Source organism: Tachysurus vachellii, chromosome 14 (genome assembly GCF_030014155.1).
Source record: "Tachysurus vachellii isolate PV-2020 chromosome 14, HZAU_Pvac_v1, whole genome shotgun sequence".
Classification (NCBI taxonomy): domain Eukaryota; kingdom Metazoa; phylum Chordata; class Actinopteri; order Siluriformes; family Bagridae; genus Tachysurus; species Tachysurus vachellii.
The window spans coordinates 23,311,354-23,335,031 of NC_083473.1; the positions used below are offsets into that span (position 1 = coordinate 23,311,354).

The following is a 23,678-nucleotide window of genomic DNA, read 5'->3' on the forward strand; positions in this document are numbered from 1 at the left end:
AGCTGTTACATGTGGTGCAACACACTCCGTTAACATGCCAACACCACAAGCGAGCATGAAATGACACGTACCACGAGTCTCTGTTGTGTAGATAATAATAAGAACAGGTCGATCTCTCGTTTTAAACCCAATCGTCGAGGTAATTTCAGTAGTAAAAAAGCACCAGCAATTTAATACTCGTTTAGAAACTTAATCGATTGCTAACACGTTAAAAAATGTAACGTAACGTAAAGTGAAACCTAAAGGATTGCCGTCGGTAGTAGTCATATGCAACAAAATAATGTACATATCTACATACAATATAAATATCGTCAAATATATTATTTATATATATATGTGTAACATGTATATGTATATATATGTATGTATGTATATGTATGTATGTATATGTATGTAATATGTATGTATGTAATATATATACATATATATATATATATATGACGATATTTATATTGTAGAAATATTTATATATAAATAGCAGGAGAAAAATACAAAAAAACATACAGAAGACAATACAGATTTTGAATGACCAACTTTGCAGGAGGTAGCATCAGACCGTTACTCTGTCACTGGTTAAATGCATCCGAAGTACACATAACTAATTAAACGAATTATTTTACTGTGTGTAAAATGACATAAGCATTATCTGATTGTATATATATATATATATATATATATATATATATATATATATATATATATATATATATATATGTGTATATATATATATATATATTGCAAAGCACATCAAATGCTATCTACACTGGCAGGGAAAAGAAACTATCTGAACATTATGACCACACCGATGGTGTCTTCTTTACTATCACTTATTTTTCTTACTGACTTTCTTGGCTACGTAATAGTGATAAATCTGATGCACAGTCAGTGGCGGTTCTAGGATTTTTCTGTAACAGGGGCCATTAAGGGGCCACAAGTTACATTCAGGGGCCAAGTACAGGGTACATTCAAGCACACAAAATAATTTATTCAGTACGGTGCAAATACATTTCGGCAGTCGTTCCTTTTTCAAACGCTCGAGTGCCGCCAATTGTTTGGGGGTGGAATTGCATCCGTGATCGTTGTGAAAAATTCTCCGGTTGCTCTTCACGTCGACGATTGATGGAACGGGGGCAAATTAGGGGCCAATCAGATTTCAGCAGGGGCCAGGGTCCCTGTGGCCCCGCCTCTAGAACCGCCCCTGTGTACAGTTACTTCTGAAACAAGGCGTCTTGTTGGTCATTCAGAGCCTTAAATTTAATTCACAATTTTCTTATTTATTTATTTTTTGCTGTTTTCAGGTCTCTTAAAATCTGTTTAATGAAACAAAACCACTATCTACCTTCCCTCATTCAGTGATGTGACAGTTTTTCAGTTTTTTTTTTTTACTCCTGGCTAAGCCTTGGAGCCAAATATATATTCACAATCATCCAATAATCCCTTTTGGAGGATTACGTATCAACTGCATTCTGTTTGAGTTAAAAAGTCAAGGTTATGTCGCATACTTTTGTGATAAATGTGAAAGAAAACTGTTCAGCTACAGTAAAATAACAAATGCTATTCTTTTACCAAAGCCGTAGACAGCTCTCCCTTATTCTGACCTGATACTTTAATCAGTGTTTCTGTATACTGACTGACTGATTGACATTTCTACAGTTTTCCCTGGTTAGGAATAAATACTTGTGTTGGCACGAGACGAGTTTGTCCTGCAACAAGACATCAGAGGTTACACAACAATAACAAACACTTAGCATGGAGGAAATGCGTGTACAATATATTAAACGTTCCTGCTCCGTTAACTGTCTAACCTATTTGTAATCACAGTTTTATTTATCACTGTGTTGTAAATGTGACAAAACTAAAACGGACGTCAGCGTTAACAGACGTCCACAGGAGCAGATTTTCTCAGCCCGACACTCGCGCTATTGTCATTTCCAAAGACACGGTACAGTATGTATTATATCTGATATTGCGCGTGTTATATATTGTTAATAATTCTTGACACATGTCTGTAGTTTTGACGCAGCACAGGCTCTAGGTTTGTGAAAGATAACGTGACATGTCTCCTGACATTTATGGAGGAAAGCTTGACCTGTGGCTCACTACAGTCCTGATCGTTAACCAGAGCTGCAGAATACAGGACATTTCCTGTTAAAGAGACGAATAAGGCCACGGCGGTCATATGCAAGTAAAATATGTTTGCATGTACAGAGCTTTAGTTCTTTACATGCAGTCATGCTGTCTAGAGTACAGGATCATTTGTTTTCACCAAACATTCCAGCAATGCTGATGGACGACCCTGATGAAAATGTTCTTCTGCGCAGTTGCAGACATGATTTGAGTCTTTCACTGGACTTGGACCAGGAGACCAGTATGAGGATGAGGCAGACACTTTCCACAGAATCCTCCACAGCGCCCGTAGATCCGTGTTCCATCCTGACAGGGAGATATTCAAGTCACATAAAACAAGTTAGATAAAATACGGTACAGATACCAGGATCAAATATAAATTGAATTTGATGTCACATACAAAACCAAACACAGTACGAGTGAAATGCTTTCAGTAAAATGCTTAAAGGACTGTTGGCAACATACAATAAGAATCAATAAGAATAAAAAAATAAAATTAAAGGTGGAGTGCACGATGTTTGAGAAATGTTTGAGTCGGGCTGACAAACAAAACAAACGTGTAGCCAATGAGCAGAAAGGGGCGTGTCTTGTCAATATGCGGCAGAGAGAGTGTTCAGTGCGCATGTGTGACATTAGCATAAAGGGGCGTGTCTTGTCAATATGCGGCGGAGAGAGTGTTCAGTGCACATGTGTGACATTAGCATAAAGGGGCGTGTCTTGTCAATATGCGGCGGAGAGAGTGTTCAGTGCACATGTGTGACATTAGCATAAAGGGGCGTGTCTTGTCAATATGCGGCGGAGAGAGTGTTCAGTGCACATGTGTGACATTAGCATAAAGGGGTGTGTCTTGTCAATATGTGGCAGAGAGAGTGTTCAGTGCTCATGTCTGACATTAGCAGAAAGGGGCGTGTCTTGTCAATATGCGGTGGAGAGAGTGTTCAGTGCACATGTGTGACATTAGCAGAAAGCGATTGAAACACTGACATGGCGGATACCTGCCGTTACCTCTGCCTCGGGTTCTAGGTGTCGAACGTCGTCTTCGGCGTGAAACGGAGCTAAACCTTTCACGCTACAACACACAGTACTACAAAAACACATTTGTATTACCATAATATTACTCATTGTGTTCATTTACTGATAAAAATATCCCCTCGGCCAGCCGCCCCAGCAGGTTCCGCCATAATAGTTGCCTGGGTTACGTATGTATGTGTGGGCGGAGCTATCAATACAGGGGTGACGCCCATTTGGGTTAGGGGCGTGTTTGTTTTGGTGGTTTCAAATGTCAACATTGGCTTTGAAACATCGTGCACCGCACCTTTAAGAAAAAAAATCCTACGAATAATGTGCAAGACAATATAAGAAAGAAAAATACGGAAGCAAATATTAAAATATATTCGATGAAAAATGAATCTATGAATATAGATCAGTGGTAGAACATTATGACTATTATGAATAAAGTGCAACTGTAGTGCAATATAATCTAGTAAAGGACACTTATAAGTCCACCTTAGTTTGATATATCACCAAATTTACCACAGAAATTCCTCTCCTCACCTCTGATTGATGGACTTTGATTGAGACATAGTTGCCTTGAGGAACCCACTTAGTCAATTCAGCCACTTTCAGTCCGGTCCCAGTGAGATTGATGCTGAACTGACCCTGACAAATGATAACACTATTACATGATGTTTCACTACAGCTGTTGCACCGATCTGGGCAGCAGCGACTGTTCTTCTATAAACACTAGAGTCTGATATGGTTCAGATCTCTACCTGAGGGCATCTAGCAGCACTGTAACAGTCCCCGGCACTGCCAAAGGGAACAGGGTGGCCCAGAAGGGTTTTAGAGAAGTGCACGTCTGTGGCTGTGTTAAACAATACAAGAGAATAAAACACAACCTGGTTAAAGATAACGTGTGAAAAAAATGTCTGCCATTTCAGATCAATCCCTCTAAATTACTCTATGACAAGCTAAAGCCTGATATAAAGGTAATAAGCTCTTTGACAAAATGATGATTTCGTCGCTGTCGGGCGGAAACCTCGTATGTCCAAATTTGGTCAATTTCATATTTTTTCACATATCGATGCTATTGGTCAGTCCCCACGTGGGTCTGTTATTTTTACAAGTTATTAACCAATCTAAAGTCTTGAAAATAGCTTGAGCGCAAATCTCATAACTCCATTGGACACTTCAACTGTCCACCTCTTCCTCACTCCGCGGGAGAGCTTCACGGCATATTTCTCCTCAAGAAGAGTCGCAACGAATCGACACGTCTTCTGAGGTAAATGTCTTCAAAACACTGGGCTCAAAGAAAAAAAATCTTGACCCCCGCTAGTTCTGGTGCTCGTCTGAGGACAGGAATTTAGCGCAAGACAATCCACTGCAACGCGGACTAAACCCTGTGCACTGCAGATAAGGTACGGCGTTTTTTTTAATTTCCTGAAAAATAACGGTTTTGGAGATACGAGGATTCCGTCTGACAGCGACGATATGATGCTCTGAATGAAATAATCAGATCATCAGATAATTATTTAAAGCGTACTTACTGATTATTCGCATGGTGCTGAGGTCTAGTCTCACCCTGTGGAAAAGAGTATAGCCAACCGCTGGATAGTCATTTCTGCAAGCACAGTCCTGACGTCTGCTGCCGTTATGCGGACACTCGAAGGGGTTATTCAGCCTAGAGGAAAAAAAGAAAAATATAAAGTGGTGTAAGAAAAATTCAGACATGGGGACTAGAGTCATATGACTTGACTCGAGTCAGACTTAAGTCGCAAATTTGAGACTTGAGACTTGCTTGACAAATATTAAAAAAAGACTCGACTTGACTTTGACTTGACATTCATGACTTCAGACTTACTTGTGACTTACACATGTGTGACTTACTCCCTCCTCTGGAAATATTCATTCATTCATTCATTCATTCATTCATTCAAATAAGAAATGTTACCTGTATCCATAAACCTCTGAGTAATTGTCAGTGTGGCCACTGCGTAGGGTCACATACTCCTTTGGAAAGTTGGTCTGCATTTCTGCACAGTAGGTCTGGAGAACTCTCGATTTAACTCGTAGGTGATATTCGCCATCTTTTCTAACGCCTTCTCTTATCTGCAGCTCCTTGCAGTTGGAAGCCAATTCACCTAAAACAGGAAAGTCTTAAACTCAACAAACACAGCAATGAAAACGATAAGAGAGCAGAAGTCTAGTGTCGGTTCTCCTGCTGTACTAAATCCAGCATTTTTCTCAATTATTCATTCATTCATTCACTCATTTTCTACCTCTTATCCGAACTACCTCGGGTCACAGGGAGCCTGTGCCTATCTCAGGCGTCATCGGGCATCAAGGCAGGATACACCCTGGACGGAGTGCCAACCCATCACAGGACACACACACTCTCTCATTCACTCACACAATCACACACTACAGACAATTTTCCAGAGATGCCAATCAACCTACCATGCATGTCTTTGGACCGGGGGAGGAAACCGGAGTACCCGGAGGAAACCCCCGAGGCACGGGGAGAACATGCAAACTCCACACACACAAGGCGGAGGCGGGAATCGAACCCCAACCCTGGAGGTGTGAGGCGAACGTGCTAACCACTAAGCTAACCACGTGACCCCTTTCTCAGTTATGTTTTTGTATATTTCCATTTCCATGCGACTGATAAAAACGTTCTTGGAATCACAGATTGGCAGTAATATGTAAATGCAGAACATTCTGACTTGGTAGGAAATCTCTAGCTATGAGCCAAAAACATCTGAAAGCCAGAGAATGATCCTAAAAAGCCTTGGCAGCCAAAGTTCTCTCTGTTAGGGTCAAATAGGAGGTAATGTTCATGATGCCTGAGTCATACCGTTCAAACAGCTTGCATCAGCATGTTTTAGAAATCATACTTGATGATAGAGGCCTGGATATTTATTGCTTCAAGGATAAATAACTTCAAACTAGGATGGATATCAAAAATCCCCCCTTCAATCCAGACTTTAAAGAAAAAAACATTTTTTCCCACTAAACATTATTAAGTCTTGCTCAGGAAAGACAATTTAGTATTATTATTAAGCATGTGTGTATGAGTAGAACCATGTGTGGGAAAACTTGTGTGGAGCTCAGACGGTGTTTAGGTGGTGCAAGAAACTGACAATGATTTCAAATGATTTCCACACACATTTTACACGTAGCTATATATCACTACTAATATGATATTATGCATGTATGCATATTATGTCATACAACTGACTCCTTATGAGATTTACCTACATATTTAAAACAATACTAACAATGTCTCAGTCTGCAGGACGCCTGAGAACGAGGTCGACTGGACGACGCGCAGTTTTTAGAGGGGAGATTTTTATCGTTGAGACACTCGACTGTCCTCTGCATCACTCCGGCACCACATGTCTGAGAACACTGAGAAAAAACAGAGCAGAAAATAACTACATTGACCGATCGACATAGACGTGTCCGAATATTTGAACGATCCAGACCTCTGAATGTCAGACAGCATAAGAACAAACGTTGGAGTAAGAACAAACGTTTGGAGAAAGGTTTGATCAAAAACACAGATACACTCACACACCTTGCCCCACGGACCAGCTTTCCAGTACGCAGGCAGCAGGCAAACTGGAAGCTGGCACGGTTGGGTGTTTGGAGGAGGAGGCTGTGGGCACTTAGAAGCCAAAACCTGGGTATAAGACTGAGCACCAAACACCTGCAGGTCCGGCACAGAAGGTACTGCAGTGCATGACACCATCCTCTGCTGGTGACCTGCTCCACAACTCACAGAGCACTGAAACACACAAATATGTTTGTATAAAGCACATCATCAATCCAATACCGGATGTCCTGAATCGATCTATTCTGATTTTTTATGTATGTTGTAAAACAGCAGGCACTTATTCCTAGGGATTTCAGAACAGCGTGACAGATATTGCGTCATCGGGTAGGCGTGGCCTATTTGATAATCTAACCCTAACCCTAACCGTAGTTTTTGGTTGTTTATTTGTTCATTCATTCATTCATCTTCTACCGCTTATCCGAACTACCTCGGGTCACGGGGAGCCTGTGCCTATCTCAGGCGTCATCGGGCATCAAGGCAGGATACACCCTGGACGGAGTGCCAACCCATTGCAGGGCACACACTCTCATTCACCCACACACACACACACACACTACGGACAATTTTCCAGAGATGCCAATCAACCTACCATGCATGTCTTTGGACCGGGGGAGGAAACCGGAGTACCCGGAGGAAACCCCCGAGGCACGGGGAGAACATGCAAACTCCACACACACAAGGTGGAGGCGGGAATCGAACCCCCAACCCTGGAGGTGTGAGGCGAACGTGCTAACCACTAAGCCACCATGCCCCCCTGTGTATTTGTTTTTTAAAATAAATCTACCTGTTTTGTCCTTCATAGTATACTGTTTTTTTTTTTGTTTTTTTTTTTAATTCGTGGTAACGAAAGCCCTGGAATTTAGTGAATGCCGTTGTAAAATGAAACAATACAGCACAGAAATACAGCTTTATCACCTGTGTCCATGTTGCAGTTACCCAAACATACTGACAGGGGGCGATGATGCATAGCTGATGAAGTTCAGGTTTGCTTGAGGGGTCACACAGTCTGTCAGAGACAGGATCCTTTAAACCATCCACACACAGGACTGTCCTGTGTCTCATACCCTGTCCACATGTCACGTTACACTGAACATGCAAATGGGAGAGAAACAAGACTTTCATCAAAATCACCATAAATTACAATATTAACAAAATTTAAAACGTATTAAATCACCACAAGGAGCAGTGTTATGTGGCACTTAAGCTAAAAACTTCCAACACCCTTTAAATGCCTGCCTAGCCTTTGTAAACGGCTCTGAACTTCTCAACGCTTCGACCCAATATCACAGAACGAAATCCTTTCTTTAAAGACTTTTAAAGTATATAAAATAATAATTTTCACATCACAGCACATGTAAAAGTGTAAAGAAATATTTTTAAAATGGGAAATAATTTAGAAAGTATAATTCATAAACCTATGCAGGCTTCTAAAGTGACGTGACGTACGGCTAAGTACGGTGACCCCTACTCAGAATTCGTCCTCTCTGCATTTAACCCATCCAAAGTGCACACACACAGCAGTGAACACACACACACTGTGAACACACACCCGGAGCAGTGGGCAGCCATTTATGCTGTGGCGCCCGGGGAGCAGTTGGGGGGGTTCGGTGCCTTGCTCAAGGGCACCTCAGTCGTGGTATTGCCGGCCCGAGACTCGAACCCACAACCTTAGGGTTAGGAGTCAAACTCTCTAACCATTAGGCCACGACTTCCCCTTGGTGGATATTTAAGAAGATGTAAAGTAGTTAAAGTATAAGTTCCTGGTAGGTTTTTGCCTTCGGCTCTCGGCTCAGGACGGATAAAAGGACGACGACGAGTGACAGGAGAACATTAAAAATAGCATGATATTATTTCAGCGTTCAGGTGAGACTGAGATCAGTATGAAATGTTCTCAATACTCTGCTTCCTTTGCTTTACAATCTCTTTTCCTCCGTATTTCCCACATACTCACTCTATCGCTGTCAGCAGGAGCGTCTGAGAAAATCTCCGCCGATGCCTTCGAGGGTCCTGTAAAAGCTTCTCTCGTTCAGACGTTGTGGTTCGTACTTTATTAACTAAACGAGTTCTCTAGCCGCACTAGACTGCCTAATGAACGATCGACGGTTTATTACGCGTTATTATGTGAGTTTGCTTAAGTTTAAGAGGCAGACGGAGCGTACGGAAGTTCTGAGATGTGCAGAACCACCTGAGGTGTCCGACAGACTGTAAACAAATGCCACATCTATAACACTTAAAATAATGAATAAAATAATGAAATCTCACCTCCTGCCACTCACTGGCTGACCAGCTGTATCCAAGGCACTCATGGGATAAACACTGCTGTAAACTGCTGGGACGGACGCGAGCATCACACATGTCTTCCCCGACACGACCTTTACCTTTTAACCTACAGTACACGTCACGTTTCTGAACTCCAACCCCACAAGAGACAGTGCACTGTAAACACACACACACACACACACACACAAACACACACACAGTTATAAACACATAAACACACTGCATTCTTTCATTATATCACCTTTGTATTAGTCGCAGATTTATAGTACATCCATTCATACTACTGACTCAAAATACGTTCAGATATGTAGCTCTTAAATACGTTATAACAACATCAACAATGTTATTATATCATATAATGTTGTTGTTATAACATGGTTATTATACGTAAGTATTATTATTATTATTATAGATATAACTCTAGTTATTACTCCAAGAAAGTGTAATATGATAAAAAATATATATTTTATAATTAAAAAAATTTACGCGATGAAACAAATCATCTGTATTGAGTACGCTAGCATTTCAAAGCTAATTTTCAAAGCCGTGTCCAGTATTATCTCTAGCTTTTATGTCATGTGAGCACTAATTAACCCTTGTTTAGTCTTCAGCACCTGCTTCACACACCATTATTATGACTCGACACCGTCAAGACGAACGCGAAGCCGATGCAAACGTTTATTTCGTCTGCGAGAACCACAATGCGATGTCAAAACCAGATCTTATCAAGATGAACGCTGTCTGAAGTTCCATCGATACGAGCAGATCTTCTCCTGCCTGAAACATCCGACACAGATCAAAGCAAAGCAAAGCTAACTCTGCTTGGTGCTTTCTTCTTTCCTTTGCTTATCTTGATCGGTGTGTATTCGTATGTGAACTTTGTCGCAATTTAAAACAATGATGTGGGCTGAATTTTGACCTTAACCTCAAAAATCTGTACAGAAGATGAGGACTGAGAAACGTTATACACAGAAACATGCAATTGACTATAACACAGGGCACGGCAATAATTTTATTTTATTTTTTTTTAATGTTTTGTAAGTTTTATCATCTATAGCTTACAGCTTAAAAGATGTTATGTCTTTTTTATGTATTATTATTATTATTATTATTATTATTATTATTATCAATGACTGTTTTTTGTCAAGTACAAAATTGGGAAGCGGGGGTCACGGTGTCTTAGTGGTTAGCACGTTCGCCTCACACCTCCAGATTTGGGGGTTCGATTCCCGCCTCCACCTTGTGTGTGTGGAGTTTGCATGTTCTCCCCGTGCCTCGGGGGTTTCCTCCGGGTACTCCGGTTTCCTCCCCCGGTCCAAAGACATGCATGGTAGGTTGATTGGCATCTCTGGAAAATTGTCCCTAGTGTGTGATTGCGTGAGTGAATGAGAGTGTGTGTGTGTGCCCTGTGATGGGTTGGCACTCCGTCCAGGGTGTATCCTGCCTTGATGCCCGATGACGCCTGAGATAGGCACAGGCTCCCCGTGACCCGAGGTAGTTCGGATAAGCGGTAGAAAATTAATGAATGAATGAATGAAAATTGGGAAGCTAGTCAGAATCCCTTATTTAGTCTTTTTTTTCCAATATTCTCACGATTGTAGTGCAAGAAACAAACAAGCATTGTTTTCTTTCTAATAAAAACTTAAACACAATGTAAAGAAAATGCTTAACTTTAGCATGTTTCTTCATCTAAAAACTGTTCTGAGTGTAAAATGGCACGTCGAAAGAAATCATACGAGACGTGACGTTCGTCTGAAAACATATGGTAGTTTGGAGGTAAGACATAAACATGGAACAAAAAAAAAATAACGCTATTAACTAGTAACAGATTCCTGGAAATCTATATTTCTGTATCCGAACAGTTGGAGATGATTATGTTTCAGTTACGTTATTAATCCCAGAAAAATACCATTTGTTTCTCGTTTCGGTTTTCGTTCCTCAAAGCGGTTTGAAAGCCCTGATAATAATATTAATGTTCTTCCATTCACAGTCTTTGTTTTTTATCTTTCTCTTTGAATGTTCAGCTGTCTTTACTCATGAGACTAAATATAATGAGCTTATCTTCTAGACGTCTGTATGACATACGGATGAAGAAGTTTATAAGCTGTATCTATACTGTATATGTTTGCCTTTATTTTAGATGATGATGAACAGACAATTATTCCCATCTTTAAATGTCATGGTACATTACTGGCAATGATGAGCAGAGATTTTCCAAAAGTCCCCCAACGCCACAACATTCCATCACACCACCATATGGATAAGTCCAACCGTACTAAATAGAATTCCCTACAGTATAAAGCATGGAAAAGGATTAACTCATCTGTTTAGTCCCAAAAATCGTGCAGGAGTGAAAAAAGAAAAAAGCCGAATTGGTGGCACACGGGTTTCTAAAGTTGTCAGTCACAGGCGTGAACGTTAAAACCATGTCTTTATGCTCTAGTTGGAGATTTCATGGCTTACGGTGGTATGTGAAAGACGACTGATTGCTTCCAGACCTCGGTGGAATTGGAGGAGGAATGGTGTTTTCTCTCAAGGGAAGTAAAGACTAGCACCACTGGACCTTGGAGACCGGCTCTGAACCTGTCTCACAGTCTCAGCACCAATGGACCTTGTTGACCGGCTCAGAACCTGTCTCACAGTCTCAGCACCACTGGACCTTGGAGACCGGCTCAGAACCTGTCTCAGCACTACAATTCGATTTCATGCTTATTCTATAAGGCTGTGTGGTACTGTGAGCTTGGGCAGGATCTCAGAAACAGCTCTACACTTATACCTGTTTCTGTAACTCGTTCCAGACAAGACTTTCTCTGTTTATATCTGGCCTCAGGTTGAACTCACAAAACTGGGGGAAATGAGCCCCCGGGATGCCACTTGTTTTACTCACGTACAGTACATAGAGTATCCCATGATGGATTGCGTGAGAGAAGTTCAAGTTGTTTAGGATGGTGATAAATTTTGGATGATCTTTGTTTGTGGCTCCCCAGCTGTGTATATGTGTGTGTGTGTGTGTGTGTGTGTCCTGCCTTAATGTGACAGTGTGTCACTCCTTGTGGACTGTAAGATGCAAGCAGTGTGTGGTCGGTGTGTTTCCTCCCTTCCACATATACACAGAGCCCTCTTTGTCGTAGTATAAGCCTGAGTGTAGATCTCCTGCTCAGATCCTGGGACTGATACCACAGAGCTGGAGAGAAATCATTTCTGCTAATATCGATGTTTTATAATTTGTTTACTCTCCATCCTGTGCCATAAGACTTGTACTTATGAAAGTAACTATACGAGTAACAATCGAGTCTACGTTATATCCAGCCTTGATTTAACACACAGGGGTTTTTAACTGAACACTTGGACGTGGGTTGGATTTCCGGCATCAAATAATTTTACTACAGTAGTAGGTGTGTATTCCTAAAACATTCATTAATGTATTCATTCACCTTTCTGTAAGCTGTGAATTCACCCTTGATGGGACACCAGTTTATTAAAGTGAACTAAACACACACACATACACACACACACACACACACAGACACACACACATACACACACACATACACACACACACACACACACACAGACACACACACAGACACACACACACACACACACATACACACACACACACACACAGACACACACACAGACACACACACACATACACAGACACACACACAGATACAGACACATACATACACACACAGACACACACACACAGACACACACACAGACACACACACAGACACACACACACAGACACACACACACAGACACACACACACACACAGACACACACACACACAGACACACACATATACACACACAGACACACAGACACATACACACACACACACAGACACACACACACATACACACACACACATACACACACACAGACACACACACACACAGACACACACACACAGACAGACACACACACAGACACACACACACAGACACACACACACAGACACACACACAGACACACACACAGACACACACACACAGACACACACAGACACACACACACAGACACACACACATACACACACACAGAGAAACACACACACAGACACACACACACGCACACACACACAGACACACACGCACACACAGACACACACACACACACACACACACAGACACACACACAATAACATTCTCCTTTACATCTAATGCAATTAATGCCAGTCCACACATGCAACCTGCAGCTTCCTGAAACATGAATTCACCAAAATAAACATCCCTCGAGCCCTGAATGAAATTCACTCACGACAAATGTTGGTATACATTAAATAATTATTCATATATCACTTGTAGGCACATTTGTAGACATTGATTCTAAGAGTTGACACTTGATTTTCTGTAGAAAATCACATCATTCAATATGCTACCTTTTTCTTATAGTAACATGCTCCAGCACTACGGTCAGATGGTTAAGTTTGATTGTTGAAATGCGTACCGCTTGCCACTTGTTGGTTTTCCAGCTGGGACACGGTCCTGCCCGGCAAAGCTTCTGTGCCTTGGGTCGCGGAAGATGTGCGCAGTGCTCTTCGCCTGTTTTAGTCTGGTTGTGGTAAACACAGACCAGTTCCCTCTGTATGGTCCCCTTGCCACAAGTCACAGAACACTGCAGAGGATGATACATGAATACATACATGATACGTGAAGGTCGGATTTAACATTACATATAAAGACCACAAAAAGCAAGGGAAAGTTCCCACTATGTACAGTAGTATACTCTATGTACGTCATACAGATACTTTAAAGTCACGTAAACGTGTGAGTCCGTCGGAGAGACGAGGAGAGAGCGAGGCCTTTATTAAAACCTCAGTGCACAGCATCATATGGTTTTAATAAACAAGGGCAAAACATACAAAACACATTTTTTAGGAAAAACTCCATAATGAAGCTGCAAGGAGAAGCTGCAAGTCATTTTTTTCTAAGAACGTAAACTAAAATTCTCTTTCTATTCTATGTTTATTAGTCTAAACACTAATTACAGAGTAGTCAAATCTATTTATCCACGCTAAACATTTGTCTATACACAAAACGACTTCCAGCCCATACTTATCCAATTTGAGTATTTAGAAACTACGAAAATGACATTAAGTCAATTTGAAATGCATAATACTAGGTTTAAAAAAATCAACATCAAATAATTGCATGTCCCACAACATGCCTGTGGTGGATATATATATATATACAATATGGATAGAAATACATAGGACACAAGTGAACTAGAAGTTAAAAAAAAAAACCAATATAATGTCCCAAAAGAGTAACAGAGGAAAATAAAGGCCTGTAGAAGAATGTTGTGAACAAGCTGGTGCAACACTAAAAGACCCTCAGCCACAACAGTACCCATTAAACCTTAAAACATGCACAGAGGGAAGCCTGTGTTACTATCTGACCCACACGTACAGTATACACACATATACACCTCCATCACAAACATGGCAATTACAGAGGCATGTTAAACACAGGGCTTAAGTTTGCTGAGAGGACATCAAAGTGTGGAGTGTAAAGTGACTGATCCTGAACATGCAGGGAGAAGCCTTCTGTTACTCCTAACATGATTGTAGTGCTCCTTCATTCCTCTCACCACAGAAACAAAAAGGAGGAATATGAGAATATATGGGGTGGGGACAGAAGGTGTAGCCCCACCTCACGGCCGGAACGGAGCGAAAGAGGAGAAGTGTGCGAGAGGGAGGCGATGTGGAATTCGCTGCCATACGGAGCTGAGAAACTGAGAGACGCGTGAAGGTTACGACCGAGTCCGGACGAGATGTAAGGCAGGGAGCTCTGCGTCTGAGTTCATCGAGCTCATCTGCCACACAAAAAAGACATACGGAAGAAAGGGAATCTCCAGGGTTTAACCTTTACCGTAAGTGATACAGTATATGTTTATTACAATATAATACAAAATCTATCTATTAAACCTAGAGAAATTTCTCGACTGTGAGAATAACAGACAGCTTGTGTTATTCGATATGATTGTAAGTGAAGCTATCGATTATATGGTCTGTATTTTTGTATAATAAACATTTAAAACTCTATTTCTTAATAGAAATCCACTGTTTAATTGTCAAAATTAAACTAGCGCGTTCTTTAAGGTCCGTTAGCAGCTACACGAGCCAAAAACAGCCAAATCTGCATGACGTATTATTTGTTTTCACCTGAAAATACTCAAGACTTTTTTGAAAAGCAGTGGCTATAAGTCTAAGCTAAGATTTCTACAACTGAGAAAAAAAACACTATATATAATATAATATAAACTATATTCGTCGAGGAACAATTTGAAGAAGCCTTTAACTTCCTTTTATCAAACAGAATTTGGATGTTTTTTTTTTCCAAATGGCTCATTTGTAGCTCTGAGTATTAAAAAGCTAGCTGCAAATGGAGTGAGAGAAAGAATATAAGGGCAAACAGATTCTGGCCACTTTGTCTTGGCTCACAATCAGAGTATGAGTCGCTTTGAAAAAATGAACTATAAAAAAGTTTCTCAGACTGAAAACAGTGTCTAAAGTCAGCAAGCAAAGTCGCCGGCGCTTTAACGCTAATCGAAATCTGATGTCGATCGGAAATTTTCCGCCACAGACGAAGATCGTGAATGAATACCGTCCGCGTTGCGCGGGAGAAAACCAGCAAACGTTTGCCAAAACCTGAGCATGTGGAAAGCAGAAAAGAGTAAAGCAATTTGTTTACACGTTCCATCACAGCAGATATCAATGTCTCAATAAAACACCCCTAATATGGGCATCTCATGCTGATCGGATTTTATAGAGCTGGTCCCGCGTGCTCGTGTGCGTGTACTGCACTAAATATAAAAAAGATTGTATTACGCTACCTATAAAAAACCGCATACACGAATCGATCAATAAGCGATAAAGAGATTTAGATTTATGGATGTTGTAGAAAGTATGAAAGTGAAAAAATGTTTAGAGCTGGTTTATGTGCAGTATGTGTGTGCATGATGCCCTGCGCCGGAACGGTGTGTGTTCCACAGACACGGGGGACTCGAGTCATATGACTTGACTCGAGTCAGACTTATGTTGCAAATTTGAGACTTGAGACTTGCTTGACAAATATTTAAAAAAGACTCGACTTGATTTTGACTTGACATTCATGACTTGAGACTTGACTCGGATTTGAGTTAAATGACTCAGAGATGGGGGACTCAACTTGACTCGAGTCAGACTTAAGTCGCAAATTTATTTAAAGAAAGACTCGACTTGACTTTGACTTGACATTCATGACTTGAGACTTGACTCGGATTTGAGTTAAATGACTCAGAGATGGGGGACTCGACATGCCTCGAGTCGGACTTAAGTCGCAAATTTATTAAAAAAGACTCGACTTGACTTTGGCTTGACATTCATGACTTGAGATTTACTTGTGACTTGCACATGTGTGACTTACTCCCACCTCTGGTGTTCCACCTCACACCCAGTGTTCCCGGGATAGGCTACGGATCTAACACAACTAGGATAAAGGATAAAGCCTGTACTGAAAGTGAGTGAATAGACATGTTGGTTGAGATGGGTATAAACTTGTAAAAACAAGTCGCTAGTAGCTGCTAGTAGCATCTTTATCTACCGATAACATATTTAGATAAAGAATAATTATCTCTACTTCGTTTAAGCGTTAATGTCGATACAGTACACAGAGAAATAAAACAACGTTTCTCCAACGTTCCTCCTGGTGCTACATAAAGAAACAGAGTAAAAAAGTGCAAACAGACAATACAACACACTACAGGACAGATCCATGAAAATAGCGCCAACCGATATAAATGTCAATGTTGTGTTGCAGTTCTAAATTGATTCTAAACATATCGTCGCTGTCGGGCGGAAACCTCGTATGTCCAAATTTGGTCAATTTTATATTTTTTCACATATCGATGCTATTGGTCAGTCCCCACGTGGGTCTGTTATTTTTACAAGTTATTAACCAATCTAAAGTCTTGAAAATAGCTTGAGCGCAAATCTCATAACTCCATTGGACACTTCAACTGTCCACCTCTTCCTCACTCCGTGGGAGAGCTTCACGGCATATTTCTCCTCAAGAAGAGTCGCAACGAATCAACACGTCTTCTGAGGTAAATGTCTTCAAAACACTGGGCTCAAAGAAAAAAAAATCTTGACCCCGCTAGTTCTGGTGCTTGTCTGAGGACATGAATTTAGCACAAGACAATCCACTGTAACGAGGACTAAACCCTGTGCACTGCAGATAAGGTACAGCGTTTTTTTCATTTCCTGAAAAGTTACGGTTTTGGAGATATGAGGATTCCGTCTGACAGCAACGATATATAACTTAATTAACGGTAAAACAACTATTTCAGCATACGCTTGTTGTAGCTACAAAGAAATATATAATAATTTTATATATATATAATTTTCAATCATGTAACGTGTTTAATAATTTACGTCCAGGCTCGAAACACAATCTCGCTGTCGAGATCTCACGATCGTCACAACCGACAAGCAACAAAACTCAACGGTCCTGGTATCGTGTTTTCAACAGTAACCAAATCTCAATAACTGATAATAATATCACAACTGTATATTTGCACACAATGTTCTTCTTCTTTTTTTCCTTTTGCTTTTTTTTTTTGCAGGAGAAACGAACGGCTAAATACGAGCAGTCGGAATCGATCACCTGAGGAGGAGTGTCTCAGTTCCAGACTTACAAATCACACTTGAATGCTCACTAATCACTTGTGAGTTTAGAATTATTTTCAAATATTTCATGTGGATGCTCTGACAAATGTGAGCTCTTGCATGAAACAAGGGAAAAAGGCAATCTGGAAGTGCTTTACAAACTATGCCAAACCACATGTCCACACACAGCTTCTCTTCCAATAGAACTAAGACTGCCTGATAAAACTAAACAGTGAAGTCTACTTTGATATAGTTATGTATGACACTCAGCATCATCCTGACAAGACAAACAACATAAGTGACAAGAAGTAACATTCCCAACTTATAGGATCCGTAATAATTCAATAGAACTGAAATTAGAAAGGTGTTCAGGTTGTATTTTGATAATTGAGACAGGTTTAAAGGGTAAGTATGTGTAATTTGTTTTCTTTCACATTCCTCAAGGACGTACAGTTTAAGACATACCTGTAGAACCCACTGTAGTCTACATGACAAAGCCAGACACTGTTATCATACTAAAGCATGAATCATTGTCACATCACCTTTACGGTGCACGGCATGTGCCCTTATCCAGAGTGACATCTCATCTCGGCTCCAATTGAGGGTTAGGGGCATTGCTCAAGGACCCAGCTGTAGCACCTTCATGAACATGGGATCCACTATGCTACCATGTCCCCATGTATACCCTACACCAGCAACTGAAATCCCAGCTGAACTGTCGTAACTGCCCTTGATGTTGTCTAGAACATGATTCCAGGATGTGTTAACGTACCGCTTTCAATACAGACCATCACCAGCATGGCTTCATTATTACTCTGGGGGTAATCCATATTGTTGTCTTAATGAACATTTCATTGTTTTGGGTTGTTATCTCATTTTTATACAACAAGTGAAATTCAAGGTTAAGGGCCTTACTCAGGGGCCCAGCAGAGGCAGTTTGGGAGACCTGAGATTCACAACTATCACTATTAACAACTATCCAAGCGGGGGGCACGGTGGCTTAGTGGTTAGCACGTTGGCCTCACACCTCCAGGGTTGGGGGTTCGATTCCTGCCTCCGCCTCCCCGTGCCTCGGGGGCTTCCTCCGGGTACTCCGGTTTCCTCCCCCGGTCCAAAGACATGCATGGTAGGTTGATTGGCATCTCTGGAAAATTGTCCGTAGTGTGTGATTGTGTGAGTGAATGAGAGTGTGTGTGTGTGCCCTGCGATGGGTTGGCACTCCGTCCAGGGTGTATCCTGCCTTGATGCCCGATGATGCCTGAGATAGGCACAGGCTCCCCGTGACCCGAGGTAGTTCGGATAAGCGGTAGAAAATGAATGAATGAATGAACTATACAAGCAACGCATTGACCTCTGAACACATCCTGTCAAACAATGAAAAACTGGAAATATATGTACTGTAGACAAATGTGACTGAAGCAGTTTATATATATATATAAAAACAAGAACAGACTTTTAATTCCTGATACACAGCCTGCCCCGAAACCCTGACTTTCTACCTACAGTATATTGGACTTTGCCTTTTCCCACCCACTAACCAGTTCCCTATCATATAAGAGCTACTGTATTTCCTCCAGGAAATAAAACATCATTGACAGACACCGAGGTTGGACGGGCATGCTAACAAGGCTGATTAACAAACTACTTTGTAGTTATTCTACTATTAACCTGCGTGCTGATTAAAGCATACTTCAGGTAACCGATTCCTTAGACGCCCGTCAGCACCGATCTTACAGCACAGGGTACGCAGATGTTTTTGTTCTGGTCTGAGCCTTGCTAAAGTCTGACACCTGCTCCACATGTGTCTCATTAACACATTCTTCCAAGCTGAGAATTCTCAGTTTATTCTGTCCAGTTTATGAACACGTGACACTGTGATGCTAATCATTTCCTCTGTATTAAGACGCTGCATTTAAACAGACTCGCTGGTCTTTGGATGTAGGTTACGGTTTATGTGCAGTGCATCTAAGAGCAAGAGGTAAGTAATCCATGGGAACAACGTATTTATATGAAGAAACATCGGAAGTGGGCAAACCACATAAATCCTCACATTCAGACTATAACTGTGGGTTAGTGGCGATGATTTTCTGACGCAGTATTGACTTGATCATACTTTATCATATTCTTTAATTATGCACTGAAGCAGGTTTGGATATATGTCAAGAGCCGTTTCAGACATAGATATGATGGAATTTCCTCCCCATCTGTGCACCAGCAGCCGTCACTTCACACACAGTACAGACTAGAAGTAGAAACAGACTAGACAGGTAAATGTGGTGCTTACGTCAGATAGGCCACGTTCACACTGCAGGTAAAAGTGGTCCAAATCTGATTTTTTTGAGGTCAAGTGACCAGGTCAGACTTCTTCAGGAGTAGTGTGAACACTCAAATCTAGCCCAGATCTGAATTTTTCAAATCAGATTCAGACCACTTCCATATGTGGTCCTGAATCAGACCCAAATCTGATTTTTTCCAATGTGGCCGCAGTGTGAACAACCGAGGCGGATTTGATGCGACTTTTACGTCTATCTACGTCAACATTCGTCACAATTATGCGCCGGCGAGTTCGCACACAAACGTGACTACACCTACAGAATGGATCAAATAATCAAAAGTTGCCCTCGACATCCGAAAATTTTCAAAATACCGCGTCTCTGTGCTGCCATTACACAAACATTTAGAAAGAAAAGCAAACATGCTTACTTCCTCCATAACCTCGCCAACTTTAGCGCAACGGCATGCTGCATGTGATGTCGTTGTTATTGTTCGTTTGCGCATACGGGTCAGTTCGGAACAGCAAACAGTTCACACTGGTATCTGATATAGGCCACATTTTAAAAGGTAATGTGAACAGCCAAACAAAAAAATCAGATCTGAGCAAAATATCCGAATTGAGCATTAAGACTTGCAGTGTGAACGCGGCCATAATGTTTTCGAGTTAGGGTTAGGGTTAGGTCTAGGGTAAGGGTTAGGGTTAGGGTTAGGGCTAACCCTAAGCCGGTATAATATTTCCTTCATTACTAAAGATTTTAAACTTCAGCAAAGTCTGCAGAGCTGCAGTAGATCTGAGATAATCTGAGACAAGAAAGCGACGATTTTCTAATTTTCGACACCGCAAACGACAATTTTATATTAACGTGTTTATTCTAAAGCATTACGCACGGACTTACGTCGGACCGATACGGTGAAGCTTTCTGTAAGGAAATTAACGTTATTTCTGGAAGGAGTCTCCAGTTTCAAGCTTCTCCTGAAAGTTTTCCACCAGGAGGAAATCTTCAGGTTTGTCTTTTGGTTTTTAATTCGAAAAAAAGTGACGCTGGTAAGAAAACAACTATTAACAGCTACTGTAGTTTAAGCGATAACAGGAACTAACTTTAAACATTAAAAATGAGTATAATAAATAAAATAATTCTTAGCTTTGTGGTATAAGAGGAATAAAACACTGCTTGAGATGCTTTTAAGAATCAACTCTGAGGTAGAAAAACTCTTTTGTTTTATTTCTTATGTAGTTAAACAATAAGTGGAATAAAATAGAACGATCGTCTAAACGTCTGAGTGTTCGAACACGTTGTTACAGGAAAAACAAGACAAAGATTTTCTTTTGTGTCTCAACTGTTTAATTTCTATCAAAAAAGAGTTTTTTGGTTATGGAATAAATTTACAAATATTATATTTACGCTTTTCTTTTGTCTTTTAATATGAATCCAGGTCATTAAGTAAGATTTGAGAGTTCTGTGTGTCCTGCTATAGCTCTGATAGATATTTAAGAGGGTTTCTTACATCATTGTGTAGAGAATTAATTCAATTTAATTTTCATACAGTTTGACTTATGAAGAGATAAATATCTGACGTGTGACTGACGTGACAAGATACATTATTGCATGTTGTTAAGCATCATTTGTAATATTCTGACCTAATGAATATGTACTGGGCGCCAAAGCGATGTCAGTAAACGTAAAGGTCTGAAGCTGAAAGACTATAATAAAGTGCTTATCGCAAGACTGTTTGCCATACGAGAAAAAAACAACAGCTACAGTCTGCCTTGTACTGACATGCCACATGTTTCCTTGCGATAAAACTCAACACAACATTCTACAGACTTTTATAGTTCTATACCTTTACATTCTCATGACAAAAAAGTAAGGTGGGAGTACAGTAAGTCACACATGTGCAAGTCACAAGTAAGTCTCGAGTCATGAATGTCAAGTAAAAGTCAAGTCGAGTCTTTTTTTTAATATTTGTCAAGCAAGTCTCAAGTCTCAAATTTGTGACTTAATTCTGACTCGAGTCAAGTCGAGTCCCCCATCTCTGAGTCATTTAACTCAAGTCCGAGTCAAGTCTCGAGTCATGAATGTCAAATCAAAGTCAAGTCGAGTCTTTTTTTAATATTTGTCAAGCAAGTCTCAAGTCTCAAATTTGCGACTTAAGTCTGACTCGAGTCAAGTCATATGACTCGAGTCCCCCATCTCTGATCATTAATATTTGTCATTATAAGCATCTGAACCTCTGAAGGTGTTTTTTTTTTTTTTTTTAGATAAGACTAAAGTGTTTGGCTTGAGTCACGTTTTTCTATCGTTTTTTTTTCCCCCACACGTTTCATCTGACTTACAAACAGACACCGATAAATCTTTGAATCATCTGTTTCTGAGGTAAGTCCTAAGTACATTAAAATCACTAACCGAGACCTAATAATCACTAACCGAGACCTAACAAAGCCATTAAAACCGACACCATGGTTTAAAAATACAAACAGCTAAATAAAAAGCTCTCTAATGTCCCTTTTCCACTGAGGCAGTTTGAGTGCAGGTTCGGAGCCTAATTTAGAACCAGTTCTTTCTTTTTCGACAGCCAAAGCACCGGCTCTGAACCAGGAAAAGTGGTTCTTAAGTAGCACCAAAACGTTGCTGGTCTAGACTTAAGAACCGCTTGTGTCAGGGGCTGTGGGCGGGGCTACTGTTAGCGCCTTTGATAATATACCTTAAGTATACTAATGTTTAATACACTTTTACTTTACCGCGATATGATCAGTTATCAGTACACATGATAGTAAGTAGCTACATGCTAAGGCTAACTTTTTTCCTGTGTTAATGATAAAATAACGTTATGTACTTTCTCGATTACAACCTCAGTTTATACAGATTACATGGAGCTGCACGTACACGTTGGATTCGCCACGTTTGGGTGTTAATGTAGGTTCACAAAGCCATGAGCATTAACAGTAAAGCAACATCCACCATTCATGTGTTTGTGTTTGCCGCTGCTGCGCTAACGTTGCTGTGTAACGTGACACGTATACAGTGACGTCAGACTCGGCTCTGTGATGCTCTCTAACCGATGGAAAGGCAAACCGGTTCTTAGAAGGTTCGCCAGTGGAACCAACTTTGAACCAGCACCAGCGCTAGCTCTGAACCAGCACCCGGTTCTTTTTGGTGGAAAAGGGGCATAATGGGTCTATGAACTGAACCCGTATAAACATGCTGCTGATTTACTCAAACAGTTCAACTAACTAACAAAACCCCTCACCGCAATGTAAAGACAATGCAATGCTAAATGCTAACAATTTCTCTTTTCGATGACGGACCAAAAACCTGTAATAAACATTACCGTTTAACTGAAGCCTATTTATTTTCATAATGAAGTGGTCTGAGAAATGTCGATAGAGATTTCAGCCAAATCACGAGTTCTGTTTTTCTGCCTATACAGTAATATACAGTACCATGACACCTTAACTTTAAAAACGTATAAATAAATTACACCAAAACAACGTTAATGTTATTTTAATCTTCTTTAGACTGCCTTGCTTCAAATCCACGCTGATAAAGGAGCCAGTTTGCTTTAACAGGTCTAAAACCATCCACCGATTGGTGGAGAGATCGGTGCCATACTGTAGTATTCGGTTTATAATCATATACATGTTTCAGTTCATATATAGAATAAAATGACTGTTTTTAACTTGTGCTATTGGGATACAATTCTGTATGAAACTGATTTTATCA

At 40.6% G+C, this 23,678-nt stretch overlaps 1 protein-coding gene and 1 long non-coding RNA gene across 2 annotated transcripts in view; one reads left to right on the top strand and one right to left on the bottom strand.

Moving 5' to 3' along the window:
- Positions 1 to 715: 715 nt before the first annotated feature.
- The window catches only part of LOC132856907 (A disintegrin and metalloproteinase with thrombospondin motifs 20-like), a 98,609-nt gene continuing 75,646 nt past the window's right edge, over positions 716 to 23,678 (bottom strand). The window contains exons 29-38 of the mRNA XM_060886782.1: positions 13,482 to 13,649; positions 9,008 to 9,181; positions 7,661 to 7,831; positions 6,707 to 6,916; positions 6,408 to 6,537; positions 5,078 to 5,267; positions 4,674 to 4,807; positions 3,900 to 3,991; positions 3,682 to 3,786; positions 716 to 2,433 (exon numbers count right to left, since the gene is read on the bottom strand). Coding sequence (XP_060742765.1) covers positions 2,344 to 2,433; positions 3,682 to 3,786; positions 3,900 to 3,991; positions 4,674 to 4,807; positions 5,078 to 5,267; positions 6,408 to 6,537; positions 6,707 to 6,916; positions 7,661 to 7,831; positions 9,008 to 9,181; positions 13,482 to 13,649 — 1,464 coding nt within the window. The 3' untranslated portion in view covers positions 716 to 2,343. The remainder of the gene's footprint in view (positions 2,434 to 3,681; positions 3,787 to 3,899; positions 3,992 to 4,673; positions 4,808 to 5,077; positions 5,268 to 6,407; positions 6,538 to 6,706; positions 6,917 to 7,660; positions 7,832 to 9,007; positions 9,182 to 13,481; positions 13,650 to 23,678) is intronic.
- LOC132856908 (uncharacterized) lies at positions 14,812 to 18,002 on the top strand. The gene is made up of 3 exons (XR_009649463.1): positions 14,812 to 14,906; positions 17,455 to 17,527; positions 17,640 to 18,002. It is a non-coding gene; the product is annotated as an uncharacterized LOC132856908 (long non-coding RNA).